The sequence below is a fragment of the Macrobrachium nipponense genome, chromosome 46 (assembly GCF_015104395.2).
Source record: "Macrobrachium nipponense isolate FS-2020 chromosome 46, ASM1510439v2, whole genome shotgun sequence".
Lineage (NCBI taxonomy): Eukaryota > Metazoa > Arthropoda > Malacostraca > Decapoda > Palaemonidae > Macrobrachium > Macrobrachium nipponense.
In genome coordinates this window covers 28734772-28749771 of record NC_061106.1, presented here as the reverse complement: position 1 = coordinate 28749771, position 15000 = coordinate 28734772, and the positions used below count along the sequence as shown (strand labels likewise).

General features: G+C 34.3%; 1 protein-coding gene across 4 annotated transcripts in view; it reads right to left on the bottom strand.

The window, feature by feature from the left end:
* LOC135214841 (tyrosine-protein kinase Shark-like) overlaps nt 1-15000 on the bottom strand; it is a 111489-nt gene that overhangs the window by 57643 nt on the left and 38846 nt on the right. For all 4 annotated transcript variants that reach the window (XM_064249246.1, XM_064249247.1, XM_064249245.1 and 1 more), the window contains 4 exons: nt 14741-14925; nt 7798-7885; nt 5354-5512; nt 1954-2162 (listed from right to left, as the gene is read on the bottom strand). In XM_064249246.1, the coding sequence (XP_064105316.1) occupies nt 1954-2162; nt 5354-5512; nt 7798-7885; nt 14741-14925 (641 nt within the window). The remainder of the gene's footprint in view (nt 1-1953; nt 2163-5353; nt 5513-7797; nt 7886-14740; nt 14926-15000) is intronic.

The following is a 15000-nucleotide window of genomic DNA, read 5'->3' as shown; positions in this document are numbered from 1 at the left end:
CTTAAGTTCATCTCTATCTATTCCTTCTGTTACTTCTAGGGCTTTCCCTTTTAAGCTCATTCTTATCTCTATCCCCGGATATTTCACTTCTCCACACACCACTAGCCACTCTTCGACTTGTTCTCTCCATCCTTTGTACTCTCCTTGTATCCTACTAAATCTCGGACAATCCCTTTGCCATCTTATTTCCCTTTGTTCACTATCTAATCCAACCAACATTAATCAACCATGCTCTGCTACCAGTTTGAATATTTTCCACCCAAATCTTCCCTATATGCCACAAATGTACAATCTACCCATCTGTTCACATTCCTTGGTCCCAGTATATTCCATCTTGAGACATTGAACAACACCACAACATGACTTACAACCAACAAACTTGTATAAGACAGAGAGCTCTCTCCTACCCTACCAAACACCAGTTCTGAACGTCCTCTTCTGAATGTTCTGTTGTTTTCTTTTCCACCCAAAGCTGCCGCCATCTTGTACTCTATGGCATCACAACTCAAATACATCGAGACATTTTCTACATTCAAAGACGTTTCCCATACACTGAACATCACCCACATTTCACCAATACAGAAAATAAAAATAAATAACACTGACTAAAGTGATATATAATCAGGAGGTCCCACATAACTTGTGACCAAGCACAGATGCCAGTAGTCCTTTGCAGACACAATTTTGTTAACTTTACCGGTTTCCAGCTGGTGCTAGAAAATTCATCATAATGTTAAGGCCGAGGGTTTCATAATGTTAAGACCGAGGGTTTGTTTCATATATGAACAAACAGTTCAGACCAACGAACCTTGATTAAATCAGATGTTGCTTCTGCCTATTCCTAACTGTTTTCCATCCTGCACATTTTTTTCATTAGTCTTAGCTATTGAGAATTAGCATGTTTCAACAAGTTTGTAATAGAATCATTTCAAGTGTTTGGTACCTTAGTTGCTCACTACCAAGAGTCACGAGAGCACTTCTGATGTTTTTACGTCTTTTGGATCTTTATTGTTTAGTCTAGTATGTCTGGCAAAATGAAAATGCCTTCATTAACAAATAAATTATCCAAGAAGGAGAGGAAGATGGTAAACCCTTCCCTCACTATCCGAAGTATATTGTGAACCATGATTATGTAGGTTTTTTTTTTTTTTTCACAAACATGAAAATGCTCATCCACTACCCAAAATTAATCTTATTGATGCATCCTGTTTTTTATCCTTCCTCTACCATTTGCAAGCATTTAGAGTTCATTTTCGTCAATAAATAATGTTGTGTTATGTTTACTTTTATGATATGCCCTATTGCTCGCCAAAATTCACTCATTTATGTGATCTCATTACACTCCACAAGCACAATAAATGATGAAAAAACAAATAACAATATTATGAAAACATAATGAATTTAGGAGAAGAAAGTCACAGTATATATACTTCAAACTCTGAGGAAAGTTGAATTTATTCCTTGTTAACTTGGAATGTAAATGTGCCATATTACAAAATACACTGTATTTTAAGGAAAATTATACAGTATGAAGAGATTCCTGAAAGATAAATTATATGAGTAACAAAATGATAAATGGTCAGGGAATCACTATAAATATCAAAGAGATGTTAAAATTATAGTAGTACAGCTTTAAGACAATTCAATATAGCTGTACTCTATGGAATATTTTTCAGTCATCGACTAGTGACCATTCCAGACTTATAACTGGTCTGTCAAAACCTCACCCAGTCGCAGGTCTGCAACTCTTTGTACACATTATTATATTACATTAATCTTCTCTTGCTTAGCTAGTTTCCTCCTACCCTTATTTTCCAGCCTTGCTTTGATTTCTCAAGTACTACATTATTCACTCAATATAATGAAATTCTTATGATTAGGCATCAACTCATTATCTGAATAAAAAATATCCAAAAATAAACATAGATAAAACAGACAACAAACTGCACTCACCTTTCTTGATATTTCATAATTGTATGCCTGGTTTTCAAACCTCAATGTTAGCACATAGACATCCTGTTTTCTAGGACTTTGTCTCAAGAGAAAATACCCAGATCGTGCTTCTGGAGCACTTAGAAGTCTTTCTGTGGCATCACTACGATCAATTTTTCCATGAAAATAACTTTTTATTGGCAACTGGGGCACAGGACACTGATGGTTAACTGAAAATGTGAAGCAAATTGAAGCAATCTTGAATTCTGCATCAGTTCTATAATCTTTCAAGTAACCCTAGTAACTTTTTATAGTCAATAAGAAAAATTACCATATACACGTATGTAGATATTCTCATTCTTGTATTAAAATTGCACGTTTTAATTAGTTGTGACACTCTAACAAGACAAAGAAATCAAAATAAATGAGCACTATTATTCCTCAACAATCATATACACCCTCATCCATAGTCTTGAATGTTACAAGACTCAGTCTTATGTAATACCAGACTGGAGAACTAGCATTCATACATGCTCCACCTGGATCCATAGGTAGCAATCGCCCACATTCAACACTGTTCATCTGTACTCCTGGTTGCAGATCTAAATTAATTTTCCAGTTTCTGTGCTTATAAAGGATATCACTATTTTTTTTGTAGCACTTGTATTCTTATTTAGATGTATTTAATGTACTATGTAAGCTGCTAGTTCTGTGTTCAGTGTTTTATATTTTTGTCATCTGTTTTATCAAACTCACCACTCTACAAAAGCCTTATGTATGTCAGTCCAATTTTCTAGACACCCGGCAGAAAAAGGATCCTTCCTATGTGTACAACCTGTCTATATGTACATCTGGCTCCACAGTACCTCTGGTGGAAGGTAGAGTCAGTCTTTGTGAATCTGATGTGCTTTTAACACCTAACACATTGTTCTCTACAGAAAATTAATTTATTTTTCTCCTTTTCATCAAAATATTCATTGTCCTTTCGTAACTATCATTTCGTTTCTGGCTTAAACTCAGGTTTCTTAGTGAATATATTTTCAAGTGCATCTTGCCACTGTACATTGTTTACATTTGATATCATGTTTCTTCCCTAGCCCTGATGGTTGGAAGGTATCTGTAAGTGACAACTTAACTATCAACCCAAATATATATATGTTACCTAGGACTTTCATAGATGTAGCAAGGAAGAGTGTCACAAAAGCATTTACTAGCTAACAAAAATCTAAATTTTACTATAAACAAAACTACTTTTGCAGATGTAGTAAGGAAAAGATCCACAAAACTATTATACTTAGCTGACAACATACTCAAATTAACTTTAACGACAAAAAACCCCAAATTAACATTTTACAGATTTTTGTGTGAAATAACACCATGCAGATTTATGCTTATAGGATCTGATAACATCATATGTGGTAAACAAAGACAATCAAAGAAATACCTTGAGGTTGGGTAGCACTGAGTTATCTAGAGTGTTAAGAGATATTTTACCTCCTACACAATTAGGGTTGTTTAACAAGAACTGTATTAAATTAGTCCAAAATAAAAAATATTTGCCTATTTTTTATATTATTATGGCAATAACTAACATAAAGAGCAATAATGTACCTATATATCATTGCAAATAAATTTATTGTACTTTTCATAATGTTAAAAGAATGTATAAATCATAAGATTTTTAAAAATACTTACTTATGAAAGTTAAGACCAGAATTTAACATTCCTGAACTGAAATCAATACAGGGAGTCCTCGGTTATCAGTGGGGGTTCTGTTCTGGCGCCATAACTCTACTGTTGGCACCTTATGGCGCCAATAACCGAAACTCAGCCCCTTATGGTGCTATAAATCGCGGATTTTATGGCACTAGACCAGCACCATAAAACCAGATTCCCATTACCTGAGCCTGCCAATAACTGTGGACTGCCTGTACTATACGTATTTCCGTACTGATATTTTCTTGATAGCGAATAAATGTATAATGTAAAAATATAACAGTCCTATTTTACTTAAAGTCATTTGTAACAAAACTTTGGTAATTGTTTATTATCGTACAATAGCTTAAATCCAAGCAAAACATTGCTATCAGATTCAGTTCAGTAGTTGTAGCAAACCAACGGTTTTCATTCAGTTGTTTATAGCTGTAGCATTTAAGCAACAATTATAATGTTATTAACGATACTTTTATCATTCTCTTTTGCTTTTTTAACTTATTTAACAGTTAGATATAATAAATAAAGAGATGGAGGAAATGTCAGTATATTCTGAAAAAGGTGACTTTTTTTCTCTCTCTCTCATTCTAGGCCAAGATTTATCTAAGTTCATTGAATTTGACATTTAAAATTTGTAGAACTACCATGCAGACCATAGTAAATGATTAGGCAAATGAAACACCACATTTCCATTACAGTTACTGTGTTTTGTTTGTTTATTTGTATTTGTTTGTATGGTGCTTTTACATTACATGGAACCAGTGGTTATTCAGCAACGGGACCAAAGGCTTTACGTGACTTTCGAACCACATCGACAGTGAACTTTTATCACCAGAAATACACATCTCTAACCCCTCAGTGGAATCCCCAAGAGTCAAACTCGTGGCCACCGAGGTGGCAGGCCAAAACCACACCAATCATGCCACTGAAGCACTTGTTACAGTGTTATTACATATTATGCCAAAACATCTGGCGTGACACTGTCTAAGGCATCATTAACCAATCTAGGGTACCGTAATATGGATTGTGGCGCCTGTAGACTTTAGAATTTTGGTTACCATCACGTCCACACATCCCACACTACATTCCCAATTGGGAAATGATCTCCCTGGCCACCCACAGTCTCCACTAACTACTCTTGTGGTGCTTTTCCCTGTAAACAGCAACTATCACTCCCCTCCCATTGTGCCCAGTCATCTGCAACCCCCCGTGGAGGGGGAATTAAACTCTTCTGGCCTCCCAGCCACTTCAAACCTCTTCCTCAGCCTGTTTATGTGTAAGCAATGTTACCAATTTTCCTTAAACCCATACAGTGTTTTTTTTTAGATTTATATAGTGTACTATATATATCTTTGTTCCCTGGGCTCTGGTTATGTCTGGATCACGTGAAATTGGGTAATCAACAGATTACTAATGACCAAAAAAATATTATGGGTCACATAAGACTGTGAGCTGGAAAAACACTGGGGAATCTTTCAACTCCTCAATCTGTTTAAGGGATCAGTTTTGCAGAGAATACGGCTAATTATAATTATTGGGCTTCATAAGACAAATCGTAAATGCAGATAATTCAGAATAAAATGCAAATTAAAAGTTTCAATAGAGAAATACATGCAATAAACAGTTAGTACTTGGAAATCTATCAAAAACTAAAAAATATCAGCAATGCATAAAAATTGTAAAACTGAATGTAATACAGTAAACATACCTAATAATTTATAACATTCCATATGTCCACCTTTCTTTGCCAAAAAAGCTGGTATTTCTCGATTTTTGTTTTGTGGACATGATGGAGCGTGAAATGATAGCAACAATTTTGCAGCATCTACACTACCATTCTCAGCAGCCTCATGTAATGCAACAGCACCTGGAACAATTTATGGAAGTAACATACCTTGAGTAAGCAATACATGATGAGAATTAAGTGCATAGTACACACTAGACAATATATATAAAGCTTGCACCATATCAAAAACTCAAATTTCTTTCTTTACACTTACTAGTGACCAAAAAAATACTAGAATGACATTTCTTAATATCAAACTTGATCCCACCATTGTAAAAATATATGTTAAAGTTACTTGAAGATTACTAAGCATCAAGACAGTGGCAAATACATTTGAATAAATTAAAAGCTTCATTAAATACACTACATATTTAACAATGCAATTCAAGAAACATGAGTGGTCATTGCTCTTGCAAGGGATTTCTGCTAAAACTGCTACTTATACTTTACATACTACTGTATCAGTCCACATTAATAATTGTACACATACTCAACAAAATCAAGTATTACAGTAGTATAAAACCAGTTATGTAAAACTTCAATATTCAGAAATATTAAAAATCTAAATTTCCAAATTTAAATTTTTAATAACCTTAAAAAGCACCACTGGAATTCAGTTATGGTTGATCAATACATAAACTGACAACACAGCAACAAAGAAAGATACTAAAGAAAAATTACTCATATAAAAAGAACAAAATTTTCATTATACTACTCTCTGATGTTTCAACAATAATTATCCCTTTCTTGGCTTAGAAATGAAATTAATTTTCTTCACATTTTGTCTTTTGCAATTTCTCTGAATTCCAAATTGGTCTAGGGCTTCATCTATGCCCTTTCCACCCGAATTCTTGGAACCTCTTACTGATTTTCATACTGCTACTTTCATATGTTTTTTTTTTGACAAAATATAAATTTTCATAATATAATTTATTTGGATCCTTACCTATCAGCATGGAGAAATAAGCTATAAGTATATCCAAACCATTTAAATCTTTGGGATCCCAGTCTATTTAACAACCACTGGAAAATATAAACTTCACCCCTCAACAAAGTTTTTATCTGTGATATAATCACTACAATGCACTCTGCCTGTGAATCTTAGCATTCCATAGCCACATTATTTCCTTTGTTGACTTTTAAACAGGCAACCTTGGGAGCAGGCCATAGCCAGACCACAGAAAATCCTGGATGATAAAACTCACACCTAATAAAACCCCTTATGTTAAATAGCCTTGCCGGCTCATTCCACAAACTACTATATGGTGCTGTGTTACCAGAAGTATAACAAGCTCATGAACAATCACTGAAATTTGTTAGGTTTAGTTCCTTAGCAAAATTCTGGCCTGCTCCATAAGCATCTCTCTGGAAAGGCTTACACCTTCGCTTCGTTGGAGCTCCAACTTCTTGATAAGCGCTGTCTAATTCTGATCTACTCATACCCTTCATTCTTTTTACTGGTCTTTTTTTTACAATTTGTGGTTCACAGCATCATACAAGCGCTGAGTAATATAAATTTTTTAGCATTATCATTTCAGGATATGTTTACTTCAACATAAAACGGTTGAAAACTGTCAATAAGTAAAATTCGACAATTCCGTGAAATTCGGCGATCGGGGCACTCCTTATATGGAAAATGTATAAAATAAATAACATGAAATGAATAAATATTAAACTAAACTAATATTTATTGCTAAAATAGTAATCCTCAGCAAAGAAAAGAACTGGGAAATGTGACAAGATCAGTCAACAGCAGTGTAGGTTCAAGAAATGTGACATGACTGTCTGGGATATATGCCCAAGGATTCTGATGCCACAGGCACACTGGACTATCAACAGATGTGACATGAATCTGAGAACACTCAAGACAAGAATATAAGCATGATGACAAGGATTTTGATGAAATAGATACAAGAATTCTTTATTGCATAAAAACTTCTATTTTTGATTCAATGAACATAATCATTAACAATGAGCATGGAGAATGATCAGAAAGCTGTGGATCTACAATGACAGGATGTAGTACGCCAGTTTCATGGCTTAACAAACAAAAATTTATGATCAATTCAGTCATATTTCTCCAGTAATCAACACATGTAACCCTTCTACCTCAAGGGCTTTGTAAATTTTGAATGGCTGAAGCTCTGCATAAAATAAAATGTGTAAAACAAAAGGGTTTGTAAGTGTCAAAAAGCAATGTTATTAAAGAAGTCCACTACAATAACAGAAATGTTATCCATATGTCTGTTGTACCACATAGAAAAACAAAGAAACCTTTGAACATCAAAAATCATGTTACATGCAAATACTACTTTCAGCAATATGCATGAATTTCATTACAATACTAGTCATTTGCTGTACAGTACCTGTTTTTGTAGCTCTGGCTTGCAAGTCAGCTTTACCGAAGCCTACAAGAAGTCGTACTATAGCAGGTCTATTATGTCTACAAGCAAGCTGTAATATATAACAAATACTCAGCAATCATGCATATACAGGTATGTATATGAAAAAATACACAACAAACTGACATAGTTCAATGTCTGTCAATAATTTCCCATACCTGAAACTTTACCTATCTATTAGAAAAGGTGAAACAGTGAAACATCAGTTTGTCTTGGGATAGAGGATAAATATACAATATTAACATAAATCAGAGCCACATATCCAAGGATATGGAAACAAAAAATACAGCACTAAAAGTCATGCAAACTGAAATTCAAGCAAACTGAAATTCAACTTCTTCACTAAAGTCCCGTTAGACGAAAGGCCACCAATATTGAGAGATAAAATAATAATGAGGAAATTTTTTGGGAATTACCTAAACAATCTACTGTATACGTGATCTGCTCCTTCCTTTACAAATATTAATGTATCTTAATGGCTGCACCCAATACTGAAGGTCTGCTACAGAAGAAGCCAATCAGAATGGAAAAGTTTCATTCAAATATACTCAGGATCAAACAGAGTAGCAGCCAGCCAAAGTAAAACCCTGGATATTACAATGCAATATGCATAATGAAATTAAATATGCAGCAACCTGGTTTTATCACATCAAAGAAGCCCATAGAGAGAGAGAGAGAGAGAGAGAGTGTGTGTGTCAATATGTACTGGGGAGGCCTGAAGGAGAGTGCAACAGGACAGTTTGTGGCCTTTCAGCATTCACACACTAATTCACAATGTATTCAAATTTACTGATTGTCTTTAATTGCTTTTGTTGAATACTACTTACAGTTGTTCCTTTAATCTTGTTTTCTCTGCTAAATTCATTCATTATATATTTTTTTTATTTCTCTTTACATATTACTTATTAGTTCATCCCTTTTAAGCTTTCTTTGTTGAAAGAACACAAGAGTATCTTTTTACATGAATGCAGTGTTTGTGTTCAAGGGTGACTGGTAGCCTCAATTAAGTGTTTTAAAAAAAATTTCTATTATCTTGTATGTATCCAAAGTGAAATGAATAAAATATAAAACTGACTTCCATTTAAATTACTAAAATCTTATTTTAATAACATGACAAAAATTAGGCAAAAACTGAACAATGTGACCAGGTACATAACAAATGAAAAGTGATGATTTAAGACTGAATGACATTTATAATCTTATAATTCATGACTAACTTTGGCATAATACTGGCTGTTTTAATATTAAGCAGAAAGTTACGCAATTTTAGGTGTAGAAAATTATAAGTTAATTAATAGAATATAAACTGTTATAATAATAAAATACATGACATTAAAAACATAAACTTTCCACATATCAACATTTTCAAACAACATTCTGTTTATCATCTCCATGTTGCTACTGCCAGACAGACCTGTATACGCACTGTAAATTTCATCTTCGTACACTTTTTTGGTTGTACATTTTTTATAGTTTTCATAAATAAGGAATGTTCTGAAATGTAATACCTATTCCATTTGGAGTGGGTGACATACAAAATATGTAAAGAATCTTTTGAAAGCTATAACTGTTGGTAGGAGGTAAGCTGAAATACCACTTATTAATAACAATAACAAGTGTAGTGGAAATAAAATGACAAATTTTTAATCAATTTGTATTTTTCATAGCTAACAAACCTTCAATTTTAACAATAGGATAATCCTCTACCACCAGCTGGAAATTGGTTAAAAGAACAATAAACGACTGTAAAGCAAGGAATCTGTGGCATCTGGCAACTCATGTGTAAATGAGGTGGAAGTTGGTCGCTGACCGGGCTTGGAGCCTCATGACATCAGTCTTTCTTAAACCGGCTTGGAGTGTTGACTTTCGCTCTGCTCTCCTCTCCCCAAGCCCTTTTAAAAAACTTTTTTTTTTTACCTCTATTGATTCTAATTTGGGCATTCAACAAGTAAGTAATGGACAGTCATGAGAACCTGGCATCTATTACATTTCATTGGGTCAGAATGTGGGGTTGACATCAGATGACCATGAGAAAATCTAGTATGACCTATACAGTCTTGTTAAGATTACTTCTTTAGCTCTTGCTTTTTGAGATGATGAAACCCATGGGTACAATTCAGATTTTATATTTTTCAGCTTGTTTGATAATGGTACTGAAGACCAATCTGTTTGCCAATCTTGACATATTAAAGATTTGACAGATGCTATCCAGTCTGATGCAGGGGCATATGAAATAGTTGGGGTAATAGTGGATGCTAATTTAGTGGAAGAATGTATTTTCATTACCTTCAATTCCTACATGTGCAGGAATCCGACAGATTTGCTCCAAGTTTTGATAAGCTTAACATTCCCTTGATAAAATTTGATTAATATAAAGAATAACTCAGTATAAGTTCTGTGAATTTTACATACCTTTTAATCATAAACAGATAAAACTAACACAATTACTACATTTTTCATAGGCTACTCTCTACGTGCAGTACTGAATTGTATCTATTTTTAGAAGCAATAGCTTCTGCAATTATACATCTGAAATTTAATGGCATGTAAATTAATTTTTTGTAGAAAATGATAATTACAAAATAATGTTTCAGGTTTTTAATCATTTTACATGGAATTTCTATACATTATAAGCTATGTAAGCTGGCTCAAGGTACCATGCAGGCTATATGTAAATCTTTGTTACTTTACAGTTTGTTACACATTAGGATGGCAAACCCCCAACTGTCTGTTAAGTTGAAGTGCCATGGTATCAGTAACTGCAACAAAATTATATATAAATCACAAAAACTTTTACTGAAATTTGTACACTACTGTACTATACATATTTAAGTGTGTGTGTGTGAGCATTTTCTGATGTATACAAAGCAACTGCATTGCCAAGTATAATTCAATGCACATATGTACAAAGATTAAGGTTGCTTCCTACCCAAGGTTGCTTCCTACCCAAGGCTCAGTGATACAACCATGCATGCCCAATACTACCAGGTAACTGACATTTTCTTTACAGGAGGAACGAAGGCATTTGGACAATTTCATGACAAATAATTTTACTAATTTATATGTATTAGTAATGTAAAACAAACTCCAGTAGCGCACTGAGATAACGGACTGTGGTATAATGTACTTCTGGATATATCAGTGCAAAATGGAAATATAAATTTGAGGGTTACCGCCTCCAGATCGAGCACCGAACTGTTTTTTAAAATTATGCACCAAAAGGAATGCTGAGTTTGTGTGAGGGAAAAAACACCCCATCCACACCTTGTGATTTAACGTGATTCATGCATGGTTCTTATCCAAGAAAAGCATTCAAGGAAGCATTTAAGCCTCCAGGAAAAGCTGGATGCTATTGCAAAAGTAGAAAGAGTCTGTTTTCAGAAAAGTGTGGCTCAACTTTATGGTATTGGTGCACAGACAATACATGACATTATGAAAACTATAGGTAAACTGGCATGTATTGTGTGTGAAGTTTCCAGACAGTAAATGCAACTCACCTGCATACCAGCATGAGACAAGAGGGCAGGTGCCTCTTTAAGTGGTCAGTATGGAACCCAGGTGAGATACCAAAATGGTAAAAAGATATGAAAAAATCAATAACATCCATGAAATTTCTACCATTGCTAATACAAACAGCCAGCATCACAATACATTGTATTAAGGAAGATACAAATAAAAGTGGTAATAATACAACAGAATATTCTATCAAATAATATTAAAACACAAACAATATTATGCTTAGCAAATCAATCATGGTGGAAAGTGCAAAAGAAAGGTAGAGTTACAATTAACACACCAACGCTGAAAAACAATAACATGAACACAAAGTTAATATGATAGTTAACTTATTGCACAAAAATGACACAAAATTAACTTGGAACAGATTCCTGAACCTAACTTCGCAAGCTGAAATTGATACCAACAACAAAAAGGATTTTAGCCACAAGCACTAAGAATGAATTACAATACCAAAAACACCTGGGGAAAATGCCTACATCTAACAAAGTGGAGGGAAACAAGTTTACTTAAATTTGCTAGGAACTGCAGCAACTAGGCACTTGCAGTACTTCCAGCTGGTGAAAGAATTCACACATGAAAGAAATTACACACCACAATAAACTACATAATTTAGACCAATTAAGTACAAAACCTTATCCAAACCAGAGAATGAAGAGAGGCAACTGGCAATATATGAATGAATAATGACTGCAAATCAGGGAAAAAGAATGAAACTACAACAGTATAAGATCAAAACAAAAGCATTACATCTGACAAATAGAAAGGAATGACTACTACCAAATGCATACTTGGAAAAGTGGTAGCCTTTTTCCTCTTCTTCTGGAGTGCCTCTGTTGGAAAGCTGACCACACAAGATAGGCATCTGTAAATTAATGGGGTCATGTTGACACAAAATATAATAAACCTCAATTATATAAAAACTAAAAAATTAACATCAACAATAAGTACAGTTACAGAATTATATGCAACACAGAGTAAGACAAGTTGAAATTCAATGACTCACAATGAATGAAAATCAATTCAGATTATAAATACTGTTGACACAAAGCTGGAGAGGATCTTACACTGATGTTTACAGTCCAGAGAAAGGGAAAACAAAGAGGCAGATACTCCTACAGTTGGATCAAAAGTACAAGCATAAACAGTTGCTCTTCGCTAATTGGCCTATTTTATCTCCAAGACATCAGAATAGGAGTCTGGTGACATTTCGACCATGTATGAGGGCTGTATATGATCAATGGGCATGACATGAAAAATTAATAGTTAACTTAAATTTCACACAAAACTACATGAACACAATTAGCAATCTTACCTCATAATCCATACGCACCAGTAAACTACATATAAGAAAAATCAAGATTTGTAGATAAGGGTAAAGTAAATTTAGAATATTTTTTAAAGAATATTAAAAAACTTTACCAGGATATTGCATTATGTAACAACATGAACATTCATAAACTGAAAATGCAATATAAATTAACACAAAACTTACTATATTTTCAATTATGAATATCTCTGACCCCAGAAAAGTTGAAGCTAGAATAAATATTTCAGTGAAATTACTTGAAAAACTGTAAAGCAAAAAATGTAAGACAGTAGAAATTGGTAAAAGAATGCTATTGGAAGATGAGACCAACAAAATGTCTGCTCGAGAGGAGTTCCTTCCTACAGGAAATGGAAGAAATACCCAACAACCCTGCCTATGCACTTTTGGATTACTCAACAATTAGATAACATTATTGAGTGAATAGAGTATACAGCCAACAATACAAGAGTCCCATAGAATAAGTTAGGCTTTACAGCTTCTACACTTTACTACAAAATGACAAATTTTTAATCAATTTGTATTTTTCACAGCTAACAAACCTGAGGTCTTCTAGTGCCAGCTGGAAACTGGTTAAAAAAACAATCAAAAGATTGTAAAGTAAAGAATCTGTGGCATGTGGCAACTCGTGCGTATACGAGGTGGAAGATGGTCACTGACCGGCCTTAAAACCTCGTGGTTTTTTTTTTTTTTCACTTAAGCCCATGGTTTCTTTCATATTTATCCATCCCAAAAGTCCCGTGGCCATCAACGTTTTTAGACGGCCTTCCAGGATTCCCATGTTCACGTTCCTTCGGTACATATGCAAGTTGCAGTAGATGTGCCTCACACCTTTTCCTCTGCTTTGTCATTGGCTGTGTTATGTGTAATGCTGGTCCGTCTCCCAAGGGGATTTTGCCCCTTCAGCGAGAAAGGACCCAGCTACATTTTGCTCTTAAGCATTTTACATTTGTTATATTGAAGATACATGATATTAATGTTTTATGTATCTTTGATTTTATCTAGTTACATTTTCTGGGAGTGTAGTAATGTTTTAATCTTTCAGAATTTGTGTTTGGGATGTTCGAGACGTTAGGGGTTCGTGTTGCAGACAAGTTTTTATGCTAGGATTCAGCTGTATAGCATAGGAGTATTCATACACTTCTTCAACACAAATTTTAATGGCGTAAGATTGAGTTCTTCCCATCTGCTTGCAGATAAATATGATTTTTTTTTGCTCTCACAGGATAGAAGATAACTTCTTTCCTGAGGGAGAGAGCATGTTATTCATTTCTTTACAGGCACTTCAGTTGTCATCCCTGCTTCTTGCCTGGAAGTCTGGCAGTGGGGCGTTCCACTCAGACTTGGTGAGAACTTGGTGTTGTGAAGAGAGAGAGTTTGGAACCTAGTCAGTACTGTTAGCGGTGTGTTCTTTGCTGTTATTGGAGCTCCTTCTTGCTAGCGGACAATACTGTGTCGCCATGCGGGGATACCAACCTTAAAGATGGCTTTCCCGATGAGTGAATGTTGTCTCCCTCTGATGTTTCATCATCCAGTGATGTTTGACTTTAGTCATACAAAATAAAATTGTAGTATGGATTTGTTTTAATGTTTTTCTGCACTTACACGCATTGTTTTGACTCTCTCTGTAGAGTAGTCTGCTGTGTGATGTTATGAATTATTTAGTTGAAGTAAACTGACTACAGTATCTATCCCACAGCTGTTAGCATGCACTGATTAATTTAAAAAAAGTCTGCATTTGTGTACCAACAAGAAAATATGAATAATTCCATGAAGCCACAAAAATTGAAAGGACTCAGGATACTGAAGGAAAATCCAGGACAAAAATAATTTATCACTATAACTGGCATTTATTGCATCACCATATTTATCTCCTATGAAAACTTTTCTGTTAATCCCAATACACTGAGGATTGTACATAAGGCAGAACCCACTTAAATGCTAAATATATGTAGATGATTGGTTGGATGGTAAAAAAAAAAAAAAAAAAAAATCTGAAAAGCACCAGCTATGATGCCACCATCACAAAAATTTAAATGAACAACTACAATGCAAGTAACTTACGTGCAAAGGAGTGACACCTTCTCCGTCTCGAACCTCTATTAAAGCTGAAGCTTTTATTAACATTTCTGTAATTTCTACATGACCTTTCACACTTGCAATGTGTAATGCTGTCTGGCCATTGTTGTTCTTGTCATCAAGTTTCTTATATCCAGACTTCAAGAGCTCAGATACAACAGTTATATTTCCTGCAAAATTGACATTAAAATCAATGTAAAGAGTATAAAGTAGTAGTAGTTTTCTTATAATCTACATTTTAAAGC